This window comes from Schistocerca piceifrons, chromosome 7 (assembly GCF_021461385.2).
Source record: "Schistocerca piceifrons isolate TAMUIC-IGC-003096 chromosome 7, iqSchPice1.1, whole genome shotgun sequence".
NCBI classification, from domain to species: Eukaryota; Metazoa; Arthropoda; class Insecta; order Orthoptera; family Acrididae; genus Schistocerca; species Schistocerca piceifrons.
This window is the reverse complement of record NC_060144.1, coordinates 492,627,350-492,654,671: the sequence shown is the minus strand read 5'-3', so window position 1 is coordinate 492,654,671 and position 27,322 is coordinate 492,627,350. Positions and strand designations below refer to the sequence as shown.

Here is a 27,322-nt window from a genome sequence, read left to right as displayed (position 1 = left end):
AAAGCATAGTGTAGACAGCCACTCTATAAATCTTTTGCATGTTCTTTGTGATTTACTAATAAAACACAGTCTATGGTTCACCTTCCTCGCCACATTACCCATTATCTATGTCATTGTTACAACTGAAGTTTTTCATAATTGTTATTCCCAGTGTGTAAGAATGCATAGTGTCTTGAAAAGTATTATAAGATGTACATGAATAAAAGTAAAACACAGGATATGCAGTGCAGTCAAATTGAATCAGGTTATACTGAAGGAACTGGATTAGGAAATGAAAAACTAAGAACAGTAGATGGGACAGCAAAATAATCGGTGAAGGTAGAAGTAAAGTGGATATAAAATGGAACTGGCAATAAAAATAAAAGCTTTCCTAAAAATGAGGAATACAGTACAATCTAAAATAACATTACATTTCATGAACCATCTTCTGAGTATATTTGTCTGTGGTACAGCCATGCAAGGTAGTGAAACATGTGCAACAAACATTTCAGACAAGAGGAGAATAGAAGCTTTTGAAATGTGCTGCAACAAAAGATGGCTACATATTATATGGAAAAATTAATTTAAAAAAATTTATAGCAAAGCTTGATTAAAAGAAGGAACAGAATGATAGGACACATTCTGAAACATCAATGAATCGTTAATTTATTAGTAGAGGGAAGTGTCGAGAGTAAAGTTTCTAGATGGAGACCAAGGTTTGACTACAGTAAACAAGTTCAAATGGATCTAAGTTGCAGTGGCTATACAAAGATTAAGAGGCTTGTACAATGTAGGCTAGCATGGAAAATTGTGTCAAACCAGTCTTTTGACAGAAGCTTATAACAACAAATAACCTTCTTTTCTGGCTTTATTATTAACTCTATAGTTTGCCTATGGATCAAGTTGCAAGAAGAACATGAAAGGGAATAATGAGCAATGGTAAAAAATAATCTCCACCATACACTTACAGTGGTTTGCAGAGTATGTGTGTAGATGAGAATGTAGACCCAATTCAATAATGGATATATGTCTCTCTCTCTATCTCTCTCTCTCTGTCTCTCTGTCTCTCTGTCTCTCTGTCTCTCTGTCTCTGTGTGTGTGTGTGTGTGTGTGTGTGTGTGTGTGTGTGTGTGTGTGTGTGTGTGTGTGTGTAGTACTTTTTTATGCTAATTTATTTTAGAAATAGATTTTAACTAACTAGGTAATCTATGCAACAGGCTTACATAATACCCATTGGATCACTAGCTTGTGTTATCCAACAAATCTATGTAAGATACTCACCTAGACCATCATAAAAATGTATATTCGTCTACTTGCATATTGTGCTGTATGTCTATTTTCAGCATACAAATGTAAGGGAATACGTGTTTGAAACCTGTTTTTATGATTTTCTGTCACCTGCTTTTTGTTTATTTATTTATTTGTTCTGGTGATTTTGTTTCTTCTAAGATGTTAAGTGTTGGTAGTTACATGAATGAAACATTAAAAAGTTATATCCCTATTATAGACTGAACAAACAACAGTAATGAAAGTCAACATTTTTAAAATCACATACCTAGCATTTCTATTCATTGTTGTTATATCGTTTCTTAAAACATGCCAAAACATATTTGAAATTTAATATCCACCAATCCTAAATCTAAGTGTTACAAACCACTGCATTAGACTGATACTTTAAAAGCCTTTTTTTAAAAAAGAAAAGGGGGGGGGGGGGGGGGGGGGTGATTTACACAGAGCAAGAAATGTAACGTTCTCAACCACAGTTAGAAGCAGAATGTTTGTATCCTGAATGATGAGAAAGTACAAAATATAATAATTCCAATGTTACTCATTATGTTCCTTCCACAACATAAAAGTTTTTATTTGGTTAATTTCAAATCAATTCAAAATTGAAAAACCAAATCATTAAAAAATAAGTGTTATTTCTAAATTGTCTGAAAATCAACAAATGTAGTCTGAATTGTACTTTTCTTATTAGTGCAGCAAAAATTTTCCTATTACTTAAGCAATAATAATAATAATAATAATAACAGAAATAATAATAACAATAATTCTACTACACCTATGACTTCAACTTTGATGCTTCATTTTCTTGATGGAAAATAGCCTATTTATGAGTAATAATTACAGTAAGTAACTAAACCTTTCTGTGTATTAAGTTTCTGGCACCCATACTAAAACTAGTTAGCTGATCCTCCTGTATGATATCTGTCTGCTTTTTCTCTCATTTAGCGGTTTCTTTTCAGTGAGATCCTTTTAGTTACAGTCTGCATGACTCTCTTAAGTTTTCTGTTTCTTTTCTTTCCCTTTCTTTCTTTGGCCTCCATCATTGTCTCACGCACAAAAGGCATTTGTGCGAAATAGGCCTGACCAGGATATTTCTGTCTTGCGCCGCCAGGTAGAGACCATAGGTGATGCTTACATGGTTGTGTCTGGTGCTCCAGAGAAAGAAAAGAACCATGCAGAGAAAGTATGTGATATGGCCCTTGACATGGTGGAGGCAATCACAGACCTCAAAGATCCTTCAACAGGTAAGATAATCTGATTTTTAACTATTTATATCCTTTCCTTTGCGTCATTTCAATTTTCTGCCCTTTCAGTAACCCTTCTGAAAATGCTTTTAAAAAATGAGTGCCTGCATGATTTCATTAGAGGCCAACCCAATTTCTGCCACTTGGGATTCCTCAACAAAGTAAGACAGTAATGATTTATTTAATAACCCATGAACTGGTTGTATATAAATATATCAAGGTGCTTGTGGCTTATATCCTATTGCCATTCTTTTGACATTACATGACTTCAGGTTTCTGTGTAATCAAATATTGTTGAAGTGCTGCATATATATATGTGGGAATTTTGCATTAAAGATTTGGGCACAAGTCTATCTGTAATTCTTTTGTCAAAGGGAATATTCAACTGACAAAACTATAAATTTACATTAAGACAAAATGGTTGTCTAGTGCTTACCTCCAGGAGCTAAAATTGTACATATTGTCAACAGAAACATATAAAAACACAAAAAACAGTCCTGGCATTAAGAGCTATTGGTACCTTCCTCAGAGAGAAAAAAGGGATATGTTCCATTTTAACCATCTCCAACCTATCCATCTTTCTTTCCTGAGGAAAAAACTAATAGTTCCTACAGCTTTGATGTTTTTTTTATTTTTTTGTGTGTTCATTGGAAGTGCATACAATTTTACCTCCTGAAGTATGGTACTGATCCCCCACTCTGTTGCCACACATTTCATTCTGGAGATCCTTTACTTAAAAATTTATATATTTGCAATTTCCCATTGGCAATACTTTTGACAAACTGTGATATGGCTAATAATCATTGAAGCAAAATAAATCTTTTGGTGTTTGCAGAGTTACTAATCTGTGTTTACAGCAATACCATGACAGCTTTGAAATATTAACATCACTCTTCCTCCGTCTGATGAATCTAGCAATCTGATGTTAAATAACTCACATAACACCATTGAGATAAACATGAAATTTTTTATGTTTGTTACTCTCAAAACACACTGCAATTATCAGCTTCTTCTATTGATTTTACAGGTAGTTTATGCATCACAGGCTATCAGGTACACATTTTAAACAGTGGCAACATACTTATTCACATATTTCAGAACTGTGTCTCTGTGACTATTTAAATGTTCATAAACCACAAGTTAAATGCTTATTGTCAGTAATGGATTCTTCATTGAGTGGGTCACAAAAACATTTAACACAGAGATGTTAACAACATGAATACCAAAAGCATGCTAGTTGGCACAGTTTGTGTACATAAGCAACTTCATAGAGATAAACAAAGAAAATTGGATACATTTTTACTTGTGGTAGTTGTAAGGTATTAACTGGTTGGTAACCAGACAAGGACTACCCCAACTAGTGTTTAGTGGTTCTAGTTATAGAAAAGTGTATGAATAATTGTGGAATTTGGTTATTATATTTTAGTTTATAAAGACAAATAGGTCAAAATTAGTGTTGTGGGCCCCCCCATTGGAGGTTTGAGTCCTCCCTCAGGCATAGGTGTGTGTGTTGTCCATAGCATAAGTTAGTTTAAGTTAGATTAAGTAGTGTGTAGGCTTAGGGGCCGATGACCTGAGCAGTTTGGTCCTATAAGACCTTACCAGTGTTGTACGAATCACAGTGAGCCGAAAGTAATCTGCTGTAACTATATGTTAGATAAGTGGAAAATGACAAAGTTGTATGGACAATATTATTAATACTATGCTGCCATAGGGATTCCCCCTTTAGCTAATTTATATAAATTTGTATGTCAAATAATTAGTAAATGGTGCCACACAGTATGATTAGGGAATGGAGCACTGGATTTCTGTGACAGATTCAGTTGTGCTGAAACAATCTTTTTATTTAATCCTTAGGTTTCAAATTTCGAAAGCACTTTGAGTAACAAGCCCACCAATGGTCAGACATCTACCCATTGGTGGGCTTGTTACTGGAAGTAATGGAATCCCGTTGATTTTGGCCCTCTGGACTCAACTTTGTTCACTGTATATGTTCACATGCTTAATAATTATGCTTAATAATCTGTACTGCTTCCATTTGAAGGCACAATTTGTCACTGTGGTTCATATGTTGATGGCAGATTACACTTGGTACCTGAACATAATGCTTTTCAGCATTGAAACTGGTAGCATGTTTTGAATAAATGACATTGGATTACAATACAGCTTTGGTTTTGATTATCATTTTTCAAGTACTTAATGTCCAGCTGCAGTCCAAATGTCATTTATGGATTACCAGAGACATTGATATTATAGTCATAGGATAATACATTTTTTAACTGCACAATTTTACATTTCTGAACATTTAAAGCAAGCTGCCAAGTTTTGCACCACTTTGAAATCTCATCAAAACCTGACTGAATATTTATGCAGCTGCTCTCAGACAGTATTTCATTATACACAACTGCTTCATATGCAAAAAGTCTGAGATACTATTAATATCATCTTCGAGGTCATTAATATACAACATGCAGAGCAAGGGTCTCAACAGATTTACCTCATGCACACCTGAAGATACTTCTACATCTGCCAATGACTCTCTATTCAAGACAACTTGCAGCATCCTCCCTACCAAAAAATCCGCAGTTCAGTCACAAATTTCACTTGCTATGTCATATTATTTTACTTTTGATAATGAGTGTACATGTGATACTGAGTCAAATACTTTTCAGGAATCAAGAAACACGTCATCTACCTGTCTGCCTTGATCTAAAGCTTCCACAATGCTATGTTTGAAAAGTGTGGGTTGGGTTTCCCATGACTGATGTTTCCAGAATCAACCCTGTCTAGCATGGAGGACATCATTCTATTTGAGATGTCTCATTATGTTTGAGCTAGGAATATGTTCTACTATTCTGCAACAAATGGATGTCAAGGATGGACAGTAGTTTTATGGATCAACTCTGCAACCCTTCTTGTAGAGGGGTGTGACTGGGTACTGTTTTTTGTCAGAGGGATCTGTACTAGATGGTACTCAAAGGCTGGGCTAATTCAGCAACAAATTCCATCCGACCCCGGAGCTCTGCTCAATTTTAATGATTTCAGCTGTTTCTCAACACCACTGACATAACACTTATTTCACTCATCTTTTGAGTGGTACAAGGATTAAACAGGAAGTTCTCCTGGGTTTTGCTTTGTAAAGGAACATTTGAAAATAGAGTTTAGCATTTCTGCTTTTGCTTTCCTACTCTCAATTTCTGTTCCCACAACATCCATAATTGTGTGGACACTAACTTTCGTACTGCTGACAGCCATTATATATAACCAGAATTTCTTTGGGTTTTGTGTAAGATTGTCTGACAATACCCTACCAATGGTAGTCACTGAAGACATCACTGGGTACTCATTTTACACCCAAATACATTTCCATCAGCATCTCTGTATATGTAGCCCCACACTATGTTTTACACCTATTATGCAGTAGTCTCTGTTTCTTTAGAAGTTTCTTTGCAGTGACTGTATACCATGGAGGGTCCTTCCCATTATAAACTGTCCTACTGGGTACATATCTATCCAGTGCAAGGCCAACTACCACACAGATTGATACTTAGTGGCTGTACATGCAGTTAAAATGGTTCCTCATGCACCTGGGATGAACCTTGAAGCACTGTCTGCAGTTTCAGCCAGGTAGAATGCTGTCTCACTGAGGGCTGCCAAGTGCTCATCAAGATTGGTTCTCATGATGTTCAGACAAGAAATCTAACCCTCAGATTGCACAGAAGTCATTGTCTAAATTACATGAAACATCTGTAAAAGCCCACAAATTTTTTGCCCAATCTGCAAACTCAACATCTGAACACAGCAAATGTACATCATTTCCACCCACCTCACTTGACTTACACACTGTGGTGCACCCAACTTCCTACCCCTATGAGGTCCAAACTTGCTGTAATAACACTGTTCACATTACGTCGCACTGCACTTAGCGTAGACCGGGACTGTGTCCTAGGCATGCCCGATCTTGACTGACTAGGCACGGCCCGTGCTGCCGGAGTTGTTGTTGTTGTTGTTATGCCGGCAGAGGTCGCGTCTGAATTCTTGCGTGCCCTCTGGTGGACGGGACTCTACTTGCGGCAACTACCGTCCGTGACGTGCCGTGCCAATGTGCGCCTCCCGCGATCTTTCTGGTGGCTACTACACTCCTCCTGCTTCGGGGGGTGAAGCCACTGTGATCCACTGCATCGGAAGGTGGAGCGACGGGCAGGAGCAATGACCTCCACATCCATTGGATGGCCGGAGTCGAGGGGATCTGCCAACCCTCGAGCTGGAACCTTCGAATACGGCTGGAAGTGACCCACATGAAGAGGCCCCCGTCGTCCCACAACCGGAGCCCGGGACAGAACGGGCGACAAGCTGTTGAACTCCGGATCCTGTTCCACCCCGGGAGGGGCAAGACCCAGCGGCGGGGACGAAGGGGAAGGGACGACCACAGGTGAACCAACCTCCTGAGAAACCGGGCCCGCTGTGGTATCTCGAACGATGGCGATGCCGGTGCTGGAGCTACTGGAGGCTGCCAAGGCTGAGAACCATCGCAGTGTGGCAGAGGTACAGCGGGGAGAGGAGGCAATGACCCCTGTGAAACCAACACAGGTGCCGGCAACGGGGAAGCCGGTGTCCGAGAGAGCGGAGGGTGGGTGCCCGAACGTGGACGGAGCTGATTTTGGTGACGACGGACCACCCGGTCCCCCGCCTGCAAGGTATAGAGCCGGCGAACATTTCGGCACAGAACCACCGCTGGGAGCCAACGTGGATTGCGACCAAACCCACGGGCCCAGACCGACATACCCAGTGGAAAACCAGGTACTCCGTGTTGTGAAGACTGGCGAGGACCAGGCCGGAGGAGGTGCAGCAGAGTCCTAGGTTGACGCCCACGGAGGAGCTCCGTAGGGCTGCGGTCTCCCATTGGTGTGGTCCGGTACGCCGTCAAGAAAAACGTCAATGCTTCCTCCGCAGGAAATTCGTGCACATACTTTTTCATCTGCGTCTTAAATGTGCGCACCATGCGCTCGGCTTCCCCATTCGATTGTGGATGGAAGGGTGGAGAGTAAACGTGCCGAATACCGAAGCGCCTACAAAAATCCTGGAAGGTCTGCGAAATAAACTGCGGTCCATTGTCCGAGACCAGGGTGATTGGCAGACCTTCCACACAAAAGATTTTTGCTAGTTCCTGGATTGCAACTTCGGAAGTGGTTGAGGAGCAGCGAAACACATATGGGAATCGGGAATAAGCATCAATGACAATGAGCCAAAAACCGTTGAGAAACGGGCCCGCAAAAATCGATGTGAACACGTTCCCATGCTTGGGTTGCCGGTGGCCATGAAGAGAATGCCGCCCTGGGAGATGCTTGTTGGCTCGTACACTGGGAACAGGCGGCCACCAAGTGCTCAATTTCTCTGTCAATACCGGGCCAGTACACATGTCTGCGAGCCAAGGTTTTAGTACGGGAAACACCCCAGTGCCCCGCATGTAATAACATGAGGACCTCCCGTCGTAAACTTGCAGGAACAACCACGCGAGGAGCTGTATCATCGGTAGCCAGAAGGGGAATGCCTTCCAAGACCGAGAGGCGGTCCCGTAGAAGAAAATAATTACGAAGAGGGTCCGAGGGCCAGCCCGGAGGGCGGGATGACCACCCCTGCTGAATGAGGCAAACTACCTGCCAGAGAACCGGGTCAGCTGCCGTTTCTCTGGCGACTCGAGAACTAGTGATTGGGAAGCCATCAATCGCTTGGCGGGACGCCACATCCAAATGAAAACACATCATCTCCTCTCGATCGAACGTAGGATCCGGGCCCACCGGAAGACGGGAAAGACCGTCGGCATTGGCATGCTGTCCTGTAGGGCGAAAATGAATGTCATAATGGTACTTAGAGAGGAACAAGGCCCAGCGCTGTAGTCTGTGGGCTGCCCTATCCGGAATCTGAGAGGCGGGGCCAAATAACGATATTAACGGCTTATGGTCAGTGATTAACTGAAACCTCGTGCCATACAAGAAAGGGTGAAACTTGGTAACAGCGTAGACAATGGCCAAAGCCTCTTTTTCCACCTGGGAGTAATGGGCCTGCGCGGGACTAAGCGTTTTAGACACAAACGCCAGTGGTTGCTCGGAACCATCTGCGTTGCGATGGGCCAGGATCGCCCCCACCCCATACTGCAAAGCGTCTGTAGCCAGGACCAACGGCTTACAGGGATCAAAAGTAGCCAAACAAGGGGCGGACGTGAGGAGGCCCTTCAACGAGGTGAACGCTCGCTCGCATGCAGGCGACCAATCAAAAGGAACACCCTTGCGCAGAAGGCAGTACAGGGGGTGGGCTATAGTGGAAGCCCTGGGAATGAACCGGTTGTAATAGGCTATCTTGCCTAAAAAAGCTTGTAACTCTTTCAGCGAAGCGGGCCGAGGAAGGTTGACGATACCTTGGACCAAACTTCCTAGTGGCTGGATACTGTGCCGAGAGATGGTGTAGCCCACATACTCAATGGATGGCTGAAAGAAGGTTGACTTACGCAGGTTGCAATGCAAGCCCACAGACCTGAATTTGAGAAAGAGGGTGCGAAGGTTGTGCAAGTGTTCCTTCGTGCTGCGGCCTGTGACAATTATGTCATCCAGGTAACTAATACAATGAGGAATTGTCGACGTGACATGCTCAAGATAACGCTGGAATATCGCCGGGGCACTGGATATTCCAAAGGCCAACCGCTGGTATTGGTAAAGGCCAAACGGGGTGTTGACGACCGCCAACCGTTTGGAGTCCTCATCAAGTGGTATCTGATGATAAGCCTCCGACAGATCGATTTTCGAAAAATATTGGCCTCCCGCCACGGATGAGAACAATTCATCAGCACGAGGCAAAGGATAGGTGTCCACCACCAATTGGGAATTAATGGTGGCCTTGAAATCGCCACAAAGACGTAATTTTCCCGAGGGCTTCCTTACAATAACGAGGGGCGAAGCCCACTCACTGGAAGAAATGGGAAGAACGACCCCTAGGGCTGTCAGCCGATCTAGCTCTTCCTTTACCTGAGTGCGGAGAGCCAAGGGGATCTGCCTCGCGCGTAGAAAACGCGGGCGAGCCGACGCCTTCAACGTTAAGTGAGCCTCAAAATCTGAAACACGCCCTAGGCCCTCTTCAAAAATATCTGGAAAGTCGGAGATCAAAGATTCCAATGATTGATAGGGAACGTCTTCGGAGACCAACTGTATGGTGTCAGCGATAGAAAAACCGAAAGCTTGAAAGGCATCCATGCCGAAAAGGTTAGCTGAGCTCGCATCACTGACAACAATAAAAGTAATAGGCCGAGTGACGGATTTGTAAGTCACGTCGGCAGTGAATTGACCCAGTAGGGGAATGAACTGTTTACCATAACCGCGTAGACGCCGGTAAACTGGCGCCAACGGGGGCGATCCAAGGTCGGAATAAGTTTGCGCATTCAACAACGAAACTGCCGCGCCCGTATCGACTTGCAGTTGTAACCGGCGAGACCGAACCGACACCTCGATAAAGAGTTTGCGTGCCGATGCGTCGGGAGCCTGGCCCGATGAAACTTCCTGAATGTCAACGTCTATGCCCTCTGTACCTGCTTCCTGCGATTCTTTTGAGGCGGAGCGGCAAACTTTAGCAATGTGACCTTTTCTATTACATTTGCGACAAACAGCCCAACGCTGGGGGCACTTTGACCGATCATGATGTATATAGCACGACGCACAGGACGGCAACAGGGGCCGGCGGCCGGAATTCTGTTTACGCGCCGTGCGGGAGCGGCCGTAACGGCCGGATTGAACCGCTCGCACGTCGTCCACCCCCGACACAGTGGACGCGGCCGCGCCGCCCTGAACCTCCGCGACGTCGCACCACGCTTCCAGCTGCTGACCTGCCGCGTGAGAGACTTCATACGATTGAGCAATGGACAGAACTTCCTCGAGGGAAGGGTTTTCTAACTGCAGGGCCCATTGCCGGACCTCCCTATCAGGGGCCGAACGAACAATGACGTCGCGTACCATAACGTGGGCGTACGACTCTCGCGACTGCTCCGTGACAAAATGAGACTTGCGACTAAGACCGTGCAGGGTAGCGGCCCACGCCCGGTAAGACTGATGGGGCTGTTTCTTGCACTGATAGAACTCGACCCTAGCCGCCACAACATGCGTGCGGCGGCGATAATATGAAGACAGCAATGAACACAATGCGTCAAAAGACAAGGACGAGGGTTCCTGCAACGGCGCTAGCTGCCGCAAAACTTGATACAGCGAGGGAGATATCCAAGACAAGAAGAGAGCACGACATACCTCCGCATCGGAAACATGAAACGCCTGGAAATGGTGCCGAAGGCGATGTTCATATGCGTCCCAATCCTCCGCCGTCTCGTCATACGGGGGAAAGGGAGGAGGGAATGGCGCCGGAGCAGACGGCGTGGAGAGCAACGCCGGAAGCACTTGTTTCATGGTGGCCATGAGTTCCGTCTGCTGCGCAACCAAAACTCGCACCAAATCCTCCATGCCGTGGATAATCTGCAAAACCGGAACAACGACGCAACACGCGAAAGAACGACCCTACTCGTCGCCAATTGTGTAATAACACTGTTCACGTTACGTCGCACTGCACTTAGCGTAGACCGGGACTGTGTCCTAGGCATGCCCGATCTTGAGTGACTAGGCACGGCCCGTGCTGCCGGAGTTGTTGTTGTTGTTATGCCGGCAGAGGTCGCGTCTGAATTCTCGCGTGCCCTCTGGTGGACGGGACTCTACTTGCGGCAACTACCGTCCGTGACGCGTCGTGCCAATGTGCGCCTCCCGCGATCTTTCTGGTGGCTACTACACTTGCCATAGGTACCTACAAACCTGTGTTCAATAAAATTTATGTTTCTTTCCACTCATTAAACAAAATTTTGCATTGCACACATTTTGGCTGTGTTTATATTTAATGGGCACATTTGCTTGACAGCTTTGGACCTCCCATTTTTATTTAACACTGGGTTACTATTCCCACCTCACGCCCATCTATTATGTCGGGACTGATGATCTAACAGTAAAAGTGCACGCCTGGAAACTTGGAGATCATACGATATGATCCTGGTCTGCCTTTAACCAAGCTTTCACCTCCAAACAACGTGGAGATTCACCAGAAATGACGAGTGGTCCTGGTTCCCCATTATCCATAGGTCCCCTTTTCCTAGCAGGACTTAGTTGCAGCGAAATGGACACAGAGGAATTGTGGGCAAATTGTGATCTGGAGAATTATGTGCCTAGTAAGTGGATAAAGCATGAAAAAGACACACAATGGTGTAATAAAAATATTTGGAACATGCTTAGGAAACAGAGGCTGTTACTCTTGCTCCAAAAGAGGACATGCAAATGACAACAAGTAAAGGTTAGTAGAGCTTTGTATGTCTGGAAAAGATCTATGCATGAAGTATACAACTACTACCACTGTCATACCTTATCAACAGATCTGGCAGAGAGCGTAAGAAAATTTTAGGCCTACATAAAATCACCGAGTGGTTCTAAGGCTTCCATCCAGTCACTTGTTGACCAGTCTGGTGTGGCAGTTGAAGACAGCAAAACAAAAGCTGAAGTTTTAAGTTTCATGTTCAAGAAATTGTTCACACAGGAGAATTGTACAGGTTCCTGTACGGATGATCTAGTAAAATGCATCACTGGCATAGAGAAACAAATAAAGGAGTTGAAAACAAATAAGTGACCAGATCCAGATGGAATCCCAGACCCACCAGGTTAGCCGAGAGTGCTAATGTGCTGCTTCCCGGACACAGGTAGGCGCACCGGCCCTGGAATAAATCTGCCCGGTGGATTAATGATGCGGGCTGATGTGCAGGCCAGCCTGGATGTGGTTTCTAGGCAGTTTTCCACATCACCCTAGGTGAATACTGGGCTGGTCCCTACGTTCCACCTCAGTTACATGACTCACAGACATCTGAACATGTTCGCATTATACCATGGATTGCACTAGCCACAGACATCTGGGTACACTCATTCTGTCCCTGGGGGTACAGGGTGGCAGCATGAAGGGCATCCGGCCACCCCTTAAAATTAACATTGCCAAATCCATACCTAACCACATCCACCCTGTGCGACCACATGATAAAGGCGCAAGCGATAGATAGATAGATAGATCCAGATGGAATCCCAGTTCGGTTTTTTGGAGTACTCTACAGTATTGGTCCCTTTCTTATCTTGCATTTATTGTGAATCTCCATCCCAGCACAAAGCCCCAAGTGAGTGGAAAAAAGCATAAGCGTCTCCTGTGTATAAGAAAGGTGAAAGAACAGACTTGCAAAATTTGCAGATCAATATCCCTAACATTGGTTTGCTGCAAAATCATTGAACATATTCTCAGTTTGAATGTAATAAATTTTCTTGAGACCAAGAAGCTTATGTCCAGAAATCTTCATGGTTTTAGAAAGCACCACTTATGCAAAACTCAGATTGCCCTTTCCTCAAATGATATACTGCAAACTATGGATGAAGGGCAACAAGCAGATTCCATATTTATAGATTTCAGGGAGGCTGTTAAAGAAAGTATAAGCTTATGCAATACTTTCACAGATATATAGGTGGGTTGAAGACTTCTTAAGTCATAGAAACCAGTAAGTTGTCCTCTAAAGCGAGTGTTTGTCAGAGATAGTGGCATCATCAGGTATGACTCAAAGAAGTAGGATAGGATCACTGTTACTCTCTACATACATAAATGATTTTATGGAAAGGGTGGGCAGGAATTTGCAGTTGTTTGTTGATGATGTTGTGGTGTATGGTACAATGTCAAAGTTGAGTGACTGTAGGAAGATACAAGACAACTTAGACAAAATTTATAGCTGGTCTGATGAATGGCAGCTAGCTCTAAATGTAGAAAAATGTAATTGAGTGCAGATGAGTATTAAAGACAGACCTATAGTACTTGGGTACAGCATTAGCAGTGTCCTGCTTGACAAAGTCATGCCATTTAAATATCTGGGCATAATGATGTAAAGCGATATAAAGTGGAACGAGCATGAGAGGGTCTGTGGTAGGAAATGCGAATGGTTAGCTTTGGTTTATTGGGAGAATTATAGGAAAGTGTGATTCATCCATAAAGGAGACTGCATATAGGATGCTAGTGCCACTTATTCTTGGGTACTGCTAGAGTTTTTGGGATCTGATTCAGGTTGGACTAAATGAAGCCACTGAAGTAGTTGCTTTTGGAACTCACTTGGGAACCCTTTGGGGGAAGGCAATGTTCTTTTCATGGAACCCTACTGACAAAATTTAGAGAACTGAGATTTGAAGCTGATGGCAAAACGATTCTGTTGTCTCCAACATACATTGTGTGTAAGGACTATGAAAGTAAGATACAAGAAATAATGTCCCATACAGAGGCATATAGGCAATTGTTCTCCCTAGTTCTGTTTGTTAGTGGAACAGGAAAAGGAAATGACTAGTAGTGATACGGGTACCCTCCGCCACGTGTGGATGGATTGCAGAGTATCCATGTAGATGTAGGACTGCTACTGGGGTAGGTTACTGACATGCTAGTCACTGAAGTAGTGGCCAGTTGAAAGACTTGCAGCAGGCTGTTGAGCCACACAAAATTTAATCAGTCTGTCATGCTCTTTGGTAGACTTCTGCCTACACTTTCACTCCAGATGCCTTGTTCACACCCATTTCCTACACTGTCATTAATAGCATTTCAACTTTACATGCCCTGCCTGTCTGCACATGGAACTTTTAACTCCATATCCCAAACTCAGGTCACCATATCAGTCTCCTGTAATGCTGTTGCAGCAGCTACGGGTTCTACTAAGTTCTTGGGAAACTATATCTAACACTGCCTAGAAAGTTTTTCATGGACTCTCCTTGTCTTCGCAGCACATTGTTTAATGCTCTCTCTAATGTCTACAGGTAAGTTTCCTTCTGCAACATTACACAAAACATTTCCTTAAAATTTCAGTTTTGCACTCATTCCTTAATTTTTTGTGATACATCACATTTGCTTTGGCATCTCCCATCAAGTGTAACTTGACCAGATATAAGAGTTTTTCTTTTGACCAACATCCTACACTACTGGCCATTAAAATTGCTACACCACAAAGATGACGTGCTACAGATGCGAAATTTAACCGACCAGAAAAGATGTTTTGATATGCAAATGATTAGCTTTTCAGAGCATTCACACAAGGTTGGCACCAGTGGCGACACCTACAACGTGCTGACATGAGGAAAGTTTCCAACTGATTTCTCATACACAAACAGCAGTTGACCGGCATTGCCTGGTGAAATGTTGTTGTGATGCCTCGTGTAAGGAGGAGAAATGTGTACCATCGCATTTCCAACTTTGATAAAGATCGGATTGTAGCCTACCGCAATTGTGGTTTATCGTATCGCGACATTGCTGCTCGCGTTGGTCGAGATCCAATGACTGTTAGCAGAATATGGAATTGGTGAGTTCAGGAGGGCAATACAGAACGCCATGCTGGATCACAAAGGCCTCATATCACTAGCAGTCGAGATGACAGGCATCTTATCTGTGGCTGTAATGGATCATGCAGCCACGTCTCGATCCCTGAGTCAACAGATGGGGACGTTTGCAAGACAACAACCATCTGCACGAACAGTTTGCGATGTTTGCAGCAGCATGAACTATCAGCTTGGAGACCATGGCTGCGGTTACCCTTGGCGCTGCATCACAGACAGGAGCGCCTGCAATGGTGTACTCAATGACGAACCTGGGTGCACGAATGGCAAAATGTCATTTTTTCAGCGAATTCAGGTTCTGTTTACAGCATCATGATGGTCGTATCCATTAAGGCGACTTCACAGTGAACGCACATTTGAAGCATGTATTCGTCATCGCCATACTGGCATATCACCTGGGGTGATGGTATGGGGTGCCACTGGTTACACGTCTCGGTCACCTGTTGTTCGCATTGACGGCACTTTGAACAGTGGACGTTGCGTTTCAGATGTGTTACGAGCTGTGGCTCTACCCTTCATTTGATCCCTGCAAAACCCTACATTTTAGCAAGATAATGCACGAACAAATGTTGCAGGTCCTGTACAGGCCTTTCTGGATACAGAAAATGTTTGACTGCTGCCCTGGTCAGCACATTCTCCAGATCTCTCACCAATTGAAAACGTCTCATCAATGGTGGCCGAGCAACTGGCTCATTACAATACGCCAGCCAGTACTCTTGATGAACTGTGGTATCGTGCTGAAGCTGCATGGGCAGCTGTACCTGTACACACCATCCAAGCTCTGTTTGACTCAATGCCCAGGTGTATCAAGGCCATTGTTACGGCCAGAGGTGGTTGTTCTGGGTACTGATTTCTCACGATCTATGCACCCAAATTGCATGAAATGTAATCACATGTCAGTTCTAGTATAATATATTTGTCCAATGAATCCCCGTTTATCATCTGCACTTCTTCTTGGTGTAGCAATTTTAATGGCCAGTAGCGTAGTTTTGTGGCAGTTCACAGTTTGTCTATGAATGCCAACATGTCTTCCCTTTCCTTATCCACAAAACGAAAGACTATGGTACTGACATACTAGATTAGGATTGTTCCCTCCTGTTTTCCCATAACAATACAATTGCTTGCATAGCTCCATGTTATCTACCTGCATTTACACCATCTGATTCAGTAAGGTCAAAACCACTTCCGTGGTAGTAACGTTCTCACTACATAGTTAGTCCATTGCAAAGCCTACATCCACAACAACAACAAAATGATAATAAAGGAACCAATCTGCCAGTGAACACGCCTAAATCAAATTCTTACTTCTCAGTGCATACTATGAGCAACCTCTAAACTACCTGGCCTAATGTCCAGACATCCTACACTTAAAGCAAATCTCAGGGGATGATTTTACATGCAAAGCACTGTGCCCCCAATATGTTGCAATCGGGCATAAACCTCCATCTGTTTTTTACTGAGTCCTTTACAGATACTCAAATCACTGCCTGAATTCACTTTTAAAAATCAAACTCTCAAAATCACCCTTCACTTCTAAAATGCATCTTTTTGGCAATTTAGACACTGCCTGCTCAACCCAACTGCCGGAAAGACAGTTTATCTTTATGCACCATGATGAGGTGATCCATGATGAGACTGCTGCTCTGGAATGTCACTTCCAGCTACTGGCTCTTCTGACAGCAGGCTTGCATGCAGCTGCTTTGGACTCCAGTGCTGCATTTCCATATTGTGTTCTTCAGTAGTGTGGCAGGTGCAGAATCAGGAATGCTTTGCTAACTTGGCACTGACAGTGCAACAGCAGCTGGTGGTATTGGCATCCTTGCTGACCAAGTAGCATGTCAGCTTAGATAGTGTAAGGCCAGACAGCTGACAAATACCAAATGGCGACCCACTGGAGTGTGCAGGAATTCCAAATTGAACCCAAATTCCCCAGAGACTGACTGCCATGTCAGTTGATGGTGTCATCCCACTCAATCCCATTCACAGCCCAGAACCATCAGGGCCAGTTGTCGGCTTGTAGACCAATGGTTGCGACCAAAAGATGCCACTACTTAGTGAGACAGTGATTTAGCCATGCATTTGATCAAAGTTTGGCAAGGAAACTACGCTAGTCAGATGGAGGATGCAAGATTATTTTGCTGGCTGAGCCAGATGTATTGTCACACAAAGCAGGTTCCCATTATGTAACCAACTGTGGAAACACCACCTGTAGCAATATGGCTGGCCACCTAGGACAGAATGCAGAATTTCTTGTTTCTGGTGGCTTGGCAGTAGCTTTCTCCAGCATTTTGCAGTGTCCAAATGCAGGTTCATGGCTGTAGCTGACTCAGATGGTTGCAATGGCCAGCTTGCAGCTTAGGCTGCTTTGGTAGAGATATATTTATTGATACTTCTATTTTCTTATATGGCTTACTTACATTTACAATTTGTATTGGTTTGACTTTAGCCTACTATTAATACAGTGCATGGTGAGCTTCAGTCAGCCAGTAGTTGTTTTCCCATAGAATGTTAAACTATCTAATTCATTTGCTGTGATGCTCTCATCTACACAAATGAAGCTGTGGGTACTTTGTGGGAGTGGCTGATCGTTACGTGTACACATTAAAAATTATAGGCGTAGGCACATTGATTTGGTGGTAAGATTCTTTTTTTTCTATTTTACTTCCTAGCTGATACTCTTCTATATTAAACACAGAGTGGGTAAAGAAAGAGAAAGGATGTGTGAAAAACTTGTGACTTCCAGCCACACAGGGTATTGTGGTAATGCAGTGGCAAAAGTTGAAAATTTGTGTCAGGTTGGGACTCGAACCTGGATGCTCTACTTCTCTTGAACAGTTGCCTTAATCCCCTTGGACATCTGGATATGCTTTCTGTCTGACTCAGATGCTCAACTTACTGCATGCTGCAGTTGAGAATTTGGATCACATGGAAAGTGCGTCCAGATGGCCGAGGGGGTTAAGGCAGCCATTCTAGAGAAGTGGAGCACCAGGGTTTGCCATTGCATTACCACAGTTTCTTGTGGGGCTGGAAGTCATGAGTTTCCCACCCCTCCTTTCCATTTCTTTCCTCATTCTCAGTTTCATATAAATATATGCACCGGCTGCATGATTATGATTGGTGTCTGTTCTGTTGGACAAGTACGACAGAAGAGACCTCATTTAGTTAAATGATACTCTTCTGTTGGAGTTACAGGTAGAAATTTTTACTGAGAAGGAGATACCTAATAATGCTAATAAAGGTGTAATAATATGTTAGCCCACAGAACTTCATCTACATCCACGACACACTCCACAAGCCACCTAAAGGTGTGTTGCTGAGAGTACTTTCAGTCCACTATCTGATCCCTCCAACCCTGTTCCACTCACGACTAGTACATCTGAAGAATGATTGTCAGTAGCACTCTGTATTCATTATTAGTAGTGATGGTTAAGTGTGTCATAGGCAGCATTTGAGTCTTCAACATTTGTCCTTTAATCTGCTTTCTTTCGAATCTATCTTTCCTGTGATTCATTATTTGAATATATGTGAAACGTAGTTTTTGCCATTGTTAAACCCTCCTGTGGAAAAAGAAGTTTGTCAGTGATAGTAGCTTTTATGTATATAGAATACTCCCTGAAATACAGTGATGAAAACTGGATAACATTGATTTTTATCATACCAAAACTTGTTTTGCACAAAACTCTAATTGGACAATCCAGCTATAGTTTACTATCACCCATTAAATGCCTTCTGCTACTCCTTCCTTATAATAGTTCCCTCTGCAGGATTCACAAGCTGCCATCATTGCTTCCTGTAGTCATAAATTTGCTATTACTGTACTTTTCCCCACTTCATATCATATCTCTTTAAAGTTCTGTCTTCATTGTTCCCTGTTATATCATCAGTGTTCTTTACTTGATGTTTTTGCTTACAATTTCACTGACAAAACATGTTTTGGTTATTCTGGTGTTCATTTTCATTGCATGCTTATACCATTAGAGTTAATGGTTACCTCTCATAAGGATTTTACCACAGTATTTCCATGCTAGATTTGGAGACCAGCATAAAATCAGTTATATATACCAAATATTTAATTTTGCTGACTAAAAGCTCTTTAACTAGTCCAATGAATGATGCATGGGACATATTGAGTGAAATATGGTACATCCATCATCCCACTCAGTCAATGCCAAAACAGAAAAGCTTGGTTTGAACATGGAGCTGAGACCTCCCCACTTAATAAATGATATATGTTTTCATAACAAACAAAACATACTCACCACAATATCTTGGCTCTTCAACTCATCTGGAGTGAGATATTGTGTTTGTGGGACTGGTGAGAGTTAGGAGGAGGAGGAGGAGGAGGAGGAGGAGGAGGAGGAGGAGGAGAGGGGATGGGAGAATTGTAGCAAAGGAGGATCAAAGGGTGGGAGGAAGAGGGCCAGTGACCAGGTTAGAAATGTGGTACTAATGACCTCTTTCTTACACAGATAAGGAAAATTGCAGATGGTACAAGATGAAGTGAGTTTGGGGATAGTATGGAGTTTGGGATAGGCACTAGAACAGAGGAAAAGGAAAACACAATGGGTTTAAGTCAACGGAAAGAAGTGGAAGGCATGGGGACTATTGTGTCTCACTGTTTAGAGGCACAAAATGTGTGGGTGTTTTCAGCTTGTTACTAAACGCAAATAAGTAGGAGGCCGAGTTGATAGGAGCTGAAGGAGTCCAGGTTGCAATATGTGGTATGGCACACTGTTAGAGAGAAGGATTATTATTCAAGAAATACATAGTACAATGAAAATTACTTATCTTCAGTAGATTGTAGGACTGCAGCTACGGCTATAACTAATACAACATATTCTCAGGGACTAATCCTGATGGGCCCTCCTCAGAGAATCAATGCAAACAAAACTGGCTGAGGGCCGATTATGAAAGTGCATCTGCCTAGGTTGAAATCTAGCTAAGAAGTGAATGAGGCACACTCCAGTTCCGTCAAGCTGCACAGCCCGCTAGAGTGTTCTGTGCTCGGCAGATGATGGGCTGCCAACCTTGTGTTGGGGCGGTGTTGTAGTAGTATCTGTGGCAATGATACTACAGGGACAAGAATGTAGATGAGTATTGTATGGCCAGTGCCCATCTATGCAATTGAGAGAAGCTGGTATGGGAGGGGGAATCTAGATGGTATAGGTTCTGAAACAGGAAGCTGAGTATGTTGCACTTAGCAGCAAGTTCAGCCACAGGCTGATCAATTTAGCTCTTGGTTACAGTTTGGCAGTGGCCGTTCATATGGGTGACCATGTCCACATTAAAGGCAGGGTTATTATATGATATGACTGCTTTCACAGGCAGCCTTGCCCCTGATTGGATAGAATATTGCTGTGATGAGAACAGAAAAGAATGGAATATGCTGGTTGGGTGCATAGGACAAAATCCTCTACTGAGATATGACCTATGTGGCAAGGGATTAACTATGCAAGTAGGAGTGAACTACTTTAAATCTCTCACTAATATCAGAAATATTCTTCCAATATGGTGCTGTAAGCACTAACTAGCCATTAATCACCAGATACATATTCATCAATAATTGCACCACTTCTCTTTCAATTGACATTAGCTCATTTATTTTTTAAGTATGCTTATAAAAAGAAAAAACTATTAGTTACTTTACAGGACATATGATCTTCAGTTTGCTGTAAAACTTGAACTAGCTCATCTTAACATTATTCCTTCTTGTCTTTGGCAACTAAAATGACCTCTGTATCCCTCAGTCTTTAAGACATTTGACATTAGAACCACATTATTCTATTTTCTCACAGCTGATCAAAAACTTTTATGTTAATTTCAGGAGACATCAGCCATCACTACCCTCTTTTCATTTCCCCAGTAATTTTTGCAAATACACCCAAAATAATACTGTAAAAGCTCAAAGTGTATATTAACTAAATTTCACTGATCGTACAATGATTTCAATCTTACTTGGAAAGCTGTCAACCCTCTGTTTGTGTTCTTATTTATGATTGTTATATTTAAGCTTTTTGTTTATATTTCAGTCAAATTTTTGTGGGACCAATAAAGTGAGTTGAAGAAAAACTAAAATTGGATGAATGTCAGGTTATTTTGTTAGCCACAGCATACGAAGTATTGCAAGACAAAGTGTCTTTGAGACCCTCTGACCCCTCTACTCTTTTTGGGTCAATTAAAAGTACCCAAGTCCAATTGCAATATTGTTAATTATTCCATTTTATGCAATAACTGCATGTATACCAGAGATTAGAAATCTTCAGTTATTTGTCGCATGAAGTAGAGAGTCAGAGAAGCAGAAAAAAGAATTTTGCACTTCATTCATTTCTTGTCATTCAGTGTAGGTTATTCTTGTTCTTGGCACAATAGTTGTAGTCCAATGATTCCTTCATGCAAAGAGGCAGCCGGATTTGGTTTATCCCTACATCAAATCAGTAATACCATGAAGCATAATTTTTCTTCAAAATTAATTTATTTCATATTTAGTATTTTCCATAATTTAATGCACTTCCTAAAAAGAACTGCTAAGTTCCAACTATGTCTCGTCTAAACATACATTCCTTCTTCGTCTGCGCGGACAAGAGCAGCATATAACAATTTCAGTACAAAGATATGTATACATGATCAATATAACTGATGTTCTTGGCCAAAGAAATACAGTTGATTAATGTTTCATGAAAGCAAAACAAAATACCGTCTTCTATTGATTTCATCTTTATGAACAATTATCAGAAAGAATAAGAATGATTATGATACTAAGTCTCAATATTCTTTACTTCACAATGAATAAAACTGTAAAGTCTATTAGAAATGCAAAACTAATTATGTTTCCCGTAAAACAGTTAATATTGTATCAGCTTTATGCTTCACCAATGTACAGTTACATCAGAATTATAGAAAATATGCTATCTGCAATTTTAATCTCTTTGGTCATGTTCTGAATTATAATGTATCCAGTTCTCTGATACTTCATAAAAAGGAGATGTTCATTGAACAGTTCCATTACAATTCGAAGATCAGAATCAGAATTGAAACTGATGTCATCTCAACTTTCCAGTAATTTCCATCACTGAGACACAGTAGTCACAGTCAAAAGTTCTCATAATAAGAGAGACTTATTTTTTAAAAAAATAGCATTTATTCAAATTCATAATTTCTATAACAGTCTCCAATAATACCCATTTTTGCACTTTTTGGGGAATTCCAACTTGATGCTTATGGAAGGATCATTTCACTGTTTTGGTTTTCTGTCACAGTTGCGTTCACATCCAAATTTGTTGATGACTAGTTTCAGAAACAATGTTCATTTTCAAACCATTACATATAGTCAGGAATAGAGCATTGTAGCTCTCTAATGGAGTAATTTAGTTCACAATGTATTGTAAAGTGTGATAACTGGGAAAAAACTGTAGGCAATGATCTCTGCGAGTATAAGGAGTAAAAAAAAGATCGTATGGACAGAAATTAGGTTCAAGGGGTGTAGACCTGTTTGTAGGTGGATATAACAGATCTATAACAGTGCGAGTTTTAATGACTGAAAGCACATATGAGAACACCCCAGGCAAGTCGAAATGCTCTGTCTGCACTAGTGTTTTAGCTCCACATGCAAGAGGTAGTCATCAATAATCCCTACTGATGCTGAACCATGGTTGAGGATTCAGTACCACTATGCCATGGGGATTTCCTGTAGCCCATACATGGGTGTTGTGATAGCATATAGCCTCATTCCTGAACAAAATAGATGACAGAAATTCCAACACTCCGGTGGCCTATACAATGAACCGGTGACAAAACCATCACCACAGAGGCGAGTCCATAGGTTATAAGCTCTGTGTGCATTGTGAGAGAAAGGGGTAATGGCAGTTGGCATGGAGAAACATGGTCATCTGGCTTACCCCACACTTACGGTTCACATGATGCAAATACTGGGGTCATATTCTACAGTGTTCAACACCTTGTATCTCTGCCTTCAAGTGGGTGCACCTCCCTTGGAATGCATTTTCAGCCATATTTCCATATCATTCTCACTCTTTATTTTCAAGGATCATTCCTGCAGTTTGTCTTCATTTACAAAAATCATGCTGTATGTAAATGGCCTGATAATTAATGCTGACTGCTCTTGAGGCTGTTAGTGAATGATGCAGTCCTAACAGAGGGTTCACTTCATTGGGAAAATGCAGACAGATCTGAAGATAATTTACTCTTGTAACAAAGACTGCTAGCTAACCCTCAACATACATAAATGTAATGTAAATAATAGAAGTTATAGGTGACCACTTACCATACAGTTGGAGCACTGAGTGGTTGACAGGCACATACTTAAACTAGATTGGAAATCTTGAGATCTATAACTTTAGAGTTCTCCAACATTTCATTATGTATTGAGCATAATTGGCCTAATAAGTTATGTTCGTCCTTCTTTGATGTTGTTGGTGGATAATGCAGTTGTATACACAGTGGTCATATCATTGTGAAAATGCAGGCATGTCTGAAGATAATTTGCACTTGAAGCAAAGACTAGCAGCTATACATCAACATAGATAAGTGTAGCGTAAATAACAGACACAGTAATGTTAACTCATCATACTTACCTGTACTTTTACACCTACATCCACACTGTGTGAACCACTGTGAAATGCACAGCACAGGGTATTCCCTATTCTAGGAATTGTTAGAGTAAGGGAGAATGAATGTTTAAATGCATCTGTATGTGCTGCAATTAGTTTAATATTGTCCTCTTGATCCCCATTTGAGAGATACATAAGGAGTTGTTTAGTCCTGGATTCATCACTTAAAGCTGATTCTTGGAACACGTAAGTAGGCTTTCTCAGGATGGTTTGCATCTATCTCAAGTGTCTGCAGGTCAGTTGACAGTTCTTGTAGAGTTGACATGCTGGGCATCTGAGAATCATATAACCAAGATTGGAAATATTACTGAGGTTTTGGAAAGTAAAGATAAATGACATCTGCCTATGTTCACTAATTTGCATAGGGTTTGGTTTTAAGGTGCTCTCACAGTCTCAGCAAGGAACTTAACTGTAAAAGCTACAGCTAAACTCTGCTATACCTCCCTCTCTCTGCCCCAGCCGCCTCCTTACCCCCCACCACCCAAACTGCTTCTCCCATCATTCACAGTTCCTCGCAGTTGGTCTCAGTGGCCAGAAATGATTAATGGAAAATTTCATATAAAGATGTGAGACAAATACTAACAAAGAGGGGTTGGCCAGTACTTACCTCAGCTCAGTACAGCCGATAGATAACAGAAAACAGAACAGAAAATTTACATTCGTAGCTTTCGGAACTTTGTTCCTTCATCAGGGAGGAGAGAGGGGGAAAAGGGAAGAAGGGAAAGTGGATTTAGTTACTCATAACCCAGGCTATGAAGCAACAGGGAAAGGTAAACAGGGAGGGTAGCAAGGATGGAGGCATGGTTTTCAGAGGGAAGCCAAAGATATTCTACTGTTAAGTACTGTGCCAGCTTCAAACCAAAGAGGATGCATACAGAAGTAAAGAGGTATATAGTATAAAGATAAACACAACTATGTAGGATGAAAAGATGCGTGAATGGCTAAAGAGGAGAGGGGAAAAAGAAGAAGACTGAAGAGTAAATGGGAGTGAGGTTGTTTAACGTAGGTTCAGTCCAGGGGCATGGCGGGATGAAAGGATGTGTTGGAGTGCAAGTTCCCGTCTCCGCAGTTCCAAGGGACTGGTGTTGGGTGGGAGAAGCCAAATGGCACGTACGTTGTAGCAGGTTCCTAGGTCCCTAGAATTATGCTGGACGGCATGCTCTGCTACTGGGTATTGGACATCTCCTAGGCGGACAGTTTGTCTGTGCCTGTTCATGTGCTCAGCCAGTTTAGTTGTCGTCATACCGATGTAAAAGGCTGTGCAGTGCAGGCATGTCAGCTGATAAATGACATGTGTTGTTTCACATGTGGCCCTGCCTTGAATTGTGTATGTTTTACCAGTAGTGGGGCTGGAGTACGTGGTTGTGGGGGGATGCATGGAGAAGGTTTTGCAGCGGCGTCGGTTACAGGGGTAGGAACCACTGGGTAGAGAAGGTGGTCTGGGAACATTGTAGGGTTTGGCAAGGATGTTACGGAGGTTAGGGGGGTGATGAAAGGCAACTCTGGGTGGTGTGGGGAGAATATTGTCAAAGGATGATCTCATTTCAGGGCTTGACTTAAGAAAGTTATATCCCTGGCAGAGTAATTTATTGATGTATTCGAGGCCAGGATAATATTGAGTGTCAAAGGGGATGCTTCTGTGTGGTCTGGGGGTAGGATCATTGTTGTTGGATGGGGAGGAATCTACTGCTCGGGAGATCTGTTTGTGGACAAGGTCTGCAGGATAGTTGCAGGAGAGGAGAACACTGGTCAGGTTGTTGGTGTAATTGTTGAGCGATTCGTCACTGGAGCAGATACGTTTGCCACAGATACCTAGGCTGTAGGGAAGAGAGCGTTTTATGTGGAATGGATGGCAGCTATCAAAGTGAAGGAACTGTTGTTTGTTTGTGGGTTTGATGTGGACAGAGGTGTGGATGTGAGCTTCAACAATATGAAGGTCAACGTCCAGGAAGGTGGCTTGGGTTTCGGAGAAGGACCAGGCGAAATTCAGACTCGAAAAGGAGTTGAGGTTATGGAGGAAATTAAGGAGTGTTTCTTCACCATGAGTCCAGACCACAAAGATGTCATCTATAAACCTATACCAGGCCAGGGGAAACAGCTGATGGGTCTTCAGGAAAGCCTCCTCCATGCGGGCTATGAAGATGTTGGCATAGGACGGAGCTATCCTGGTTCCCATGGCCATTCCCCTGATTTGTTTGTAGGTCTGGCCTTCAAAAGTGAAGTAATTATGGGTGAGGATGAAGTTGGTAAGTGTGATAAGGAACGTGGTTTTTGGAAGATCTTTGGGTGGGTGTTGGGATAGGTAGTGTTCAAGGGCAGAGAGACAATGGGTATGTGGGATGTTTGTGTAAAGGGATGTAGCATCTATGGTGACAAGAAACGTTTCAGGTGGGAGGGGAGTGGGAATGGATTTGAGGCATTCTAGGAAGCGGTTTGTGTCTTTGATGTAGGATGGGAGTCTGCAGGTGATAGGTTGGAGGTGTTGGTCTACCAGAGCTGAGATACGTTCTGTTGGGGCCTTGAAGCCTGTCGCAATTGGACGGCCAGGATGGTTCTCTTTGTGGATTTTTGGTGAGTAGGTCTATGGTGCCATTGTGAGGCCTTGTGAGGGACCTTGGATTTTTAGGATTTTCTGCAGCTCAGTCTGGATAGAGGGAATGGGATCCTGGGTAACAGCTTTGTAGGTTGAGATGTCGGAGAGTTCACAAAGTCTTTCTGCCACATACTCCACACGGTCAAGTACCACAGTCGTGGAGCCTTTATCTGCTGGGAGGATGACAATAGAGCAGTCTGTTTTCAGCTCCTTAATGGCATGGGATTCAGCTGGGGTGATGTTGGGGGTTGTCGGGATGTTCTTCAAGAAGGACTGAGAGGCAATACTGGATTTTAGGAATTCCTGAAATGTCTGCAAGGGATGGTTTTGGGGGAAGGGAGGAGGATCCCTTAGGGAAGGTGGTCAGAACTGTTCTAGACAGGGTTCAACACTGGGTTTGGTATTTGGGGGCTGTGTTTGGATGGTGAAGTGATATTTCCAGTTGAGGTTCCGGGTGAATGAGAGGAGATCTTTAACCAGAGCAGTGTGGTTGAATTTTGGCGTGGGGCTAAAGGTTAACCCTTTTGATAGAACAGATGTCTCTGGAGGAGAGAGGGATCTGGATGAGGGGTTTAGAGCTGAATTGGGACTGGTGGTATGTGGCATTTGACTGTGGTTATAGTTGAGATTTGGTCTGTGTGGGGTATGTACTGGGATTGGGAAATTGAGTAGGAAGGCCAGGCTAGGTTTGTTGGCTATGAGGGGGGGTTTTTTGAAGGTGCTGTTGTGGTTGGTGTTTTTGAGCGATAGGGAGAGGGACCCCACTTCTTAGGTGTTGCACTAGCACTGTGGATAGTTTTTTCAGGTGGTGTGTGGCATGGAACTCAAGTTTGCAGCTGGCTTCTAGGATGATGTTCCTGAGTGTGTTCTCCAAGCAGGGATTTGAGAGGTGGAGGACTTTGAAGAGAGATAGGAGCTGTTGGGAGTGGTGGTTACACGAAGTAGTGTAGAGATTCAGGACAAGTTGGGTAAGGGCTAAGGATTGAAGGTTCTGGAAGTCCAGGAGAGACTGCTGGAAGGAGGGATTGCACCCAGAGATGGGAACTTTTAAGGTAAGTCCTTTAGGGGTAATTCCCAAGGTTAAGCAGGACCGGAGGAAAAGTGTGTGGGATTGCAGTTTGGCTAGGGTGA

The 27,322-nt window shown here is 42.9% G+C and overlaps 1 protein-coding gene across 1 annotated transcript in view; it reads left to right on the top strand.

Moving 5' to 3' along the window:
- The window catches only part of LOC124805180 (soluble guanylate cyclase 88E), a 352,299-nt gene that overhangs the window by 311,490 nt on the left and 13,487 nt on the right, over positions 1-27,322 (top strand). The window contains exon 11 of the mRNA XM_047265670.1: positions 2,378-2,510. Within this exon, the coding sequence (XP_047121626.1) occupies positions 2,378-2,510 (133 nt within the window). The remainder of the gene's footprint in view (positions 1-2,377; positions 2,511-27,322) is intronic.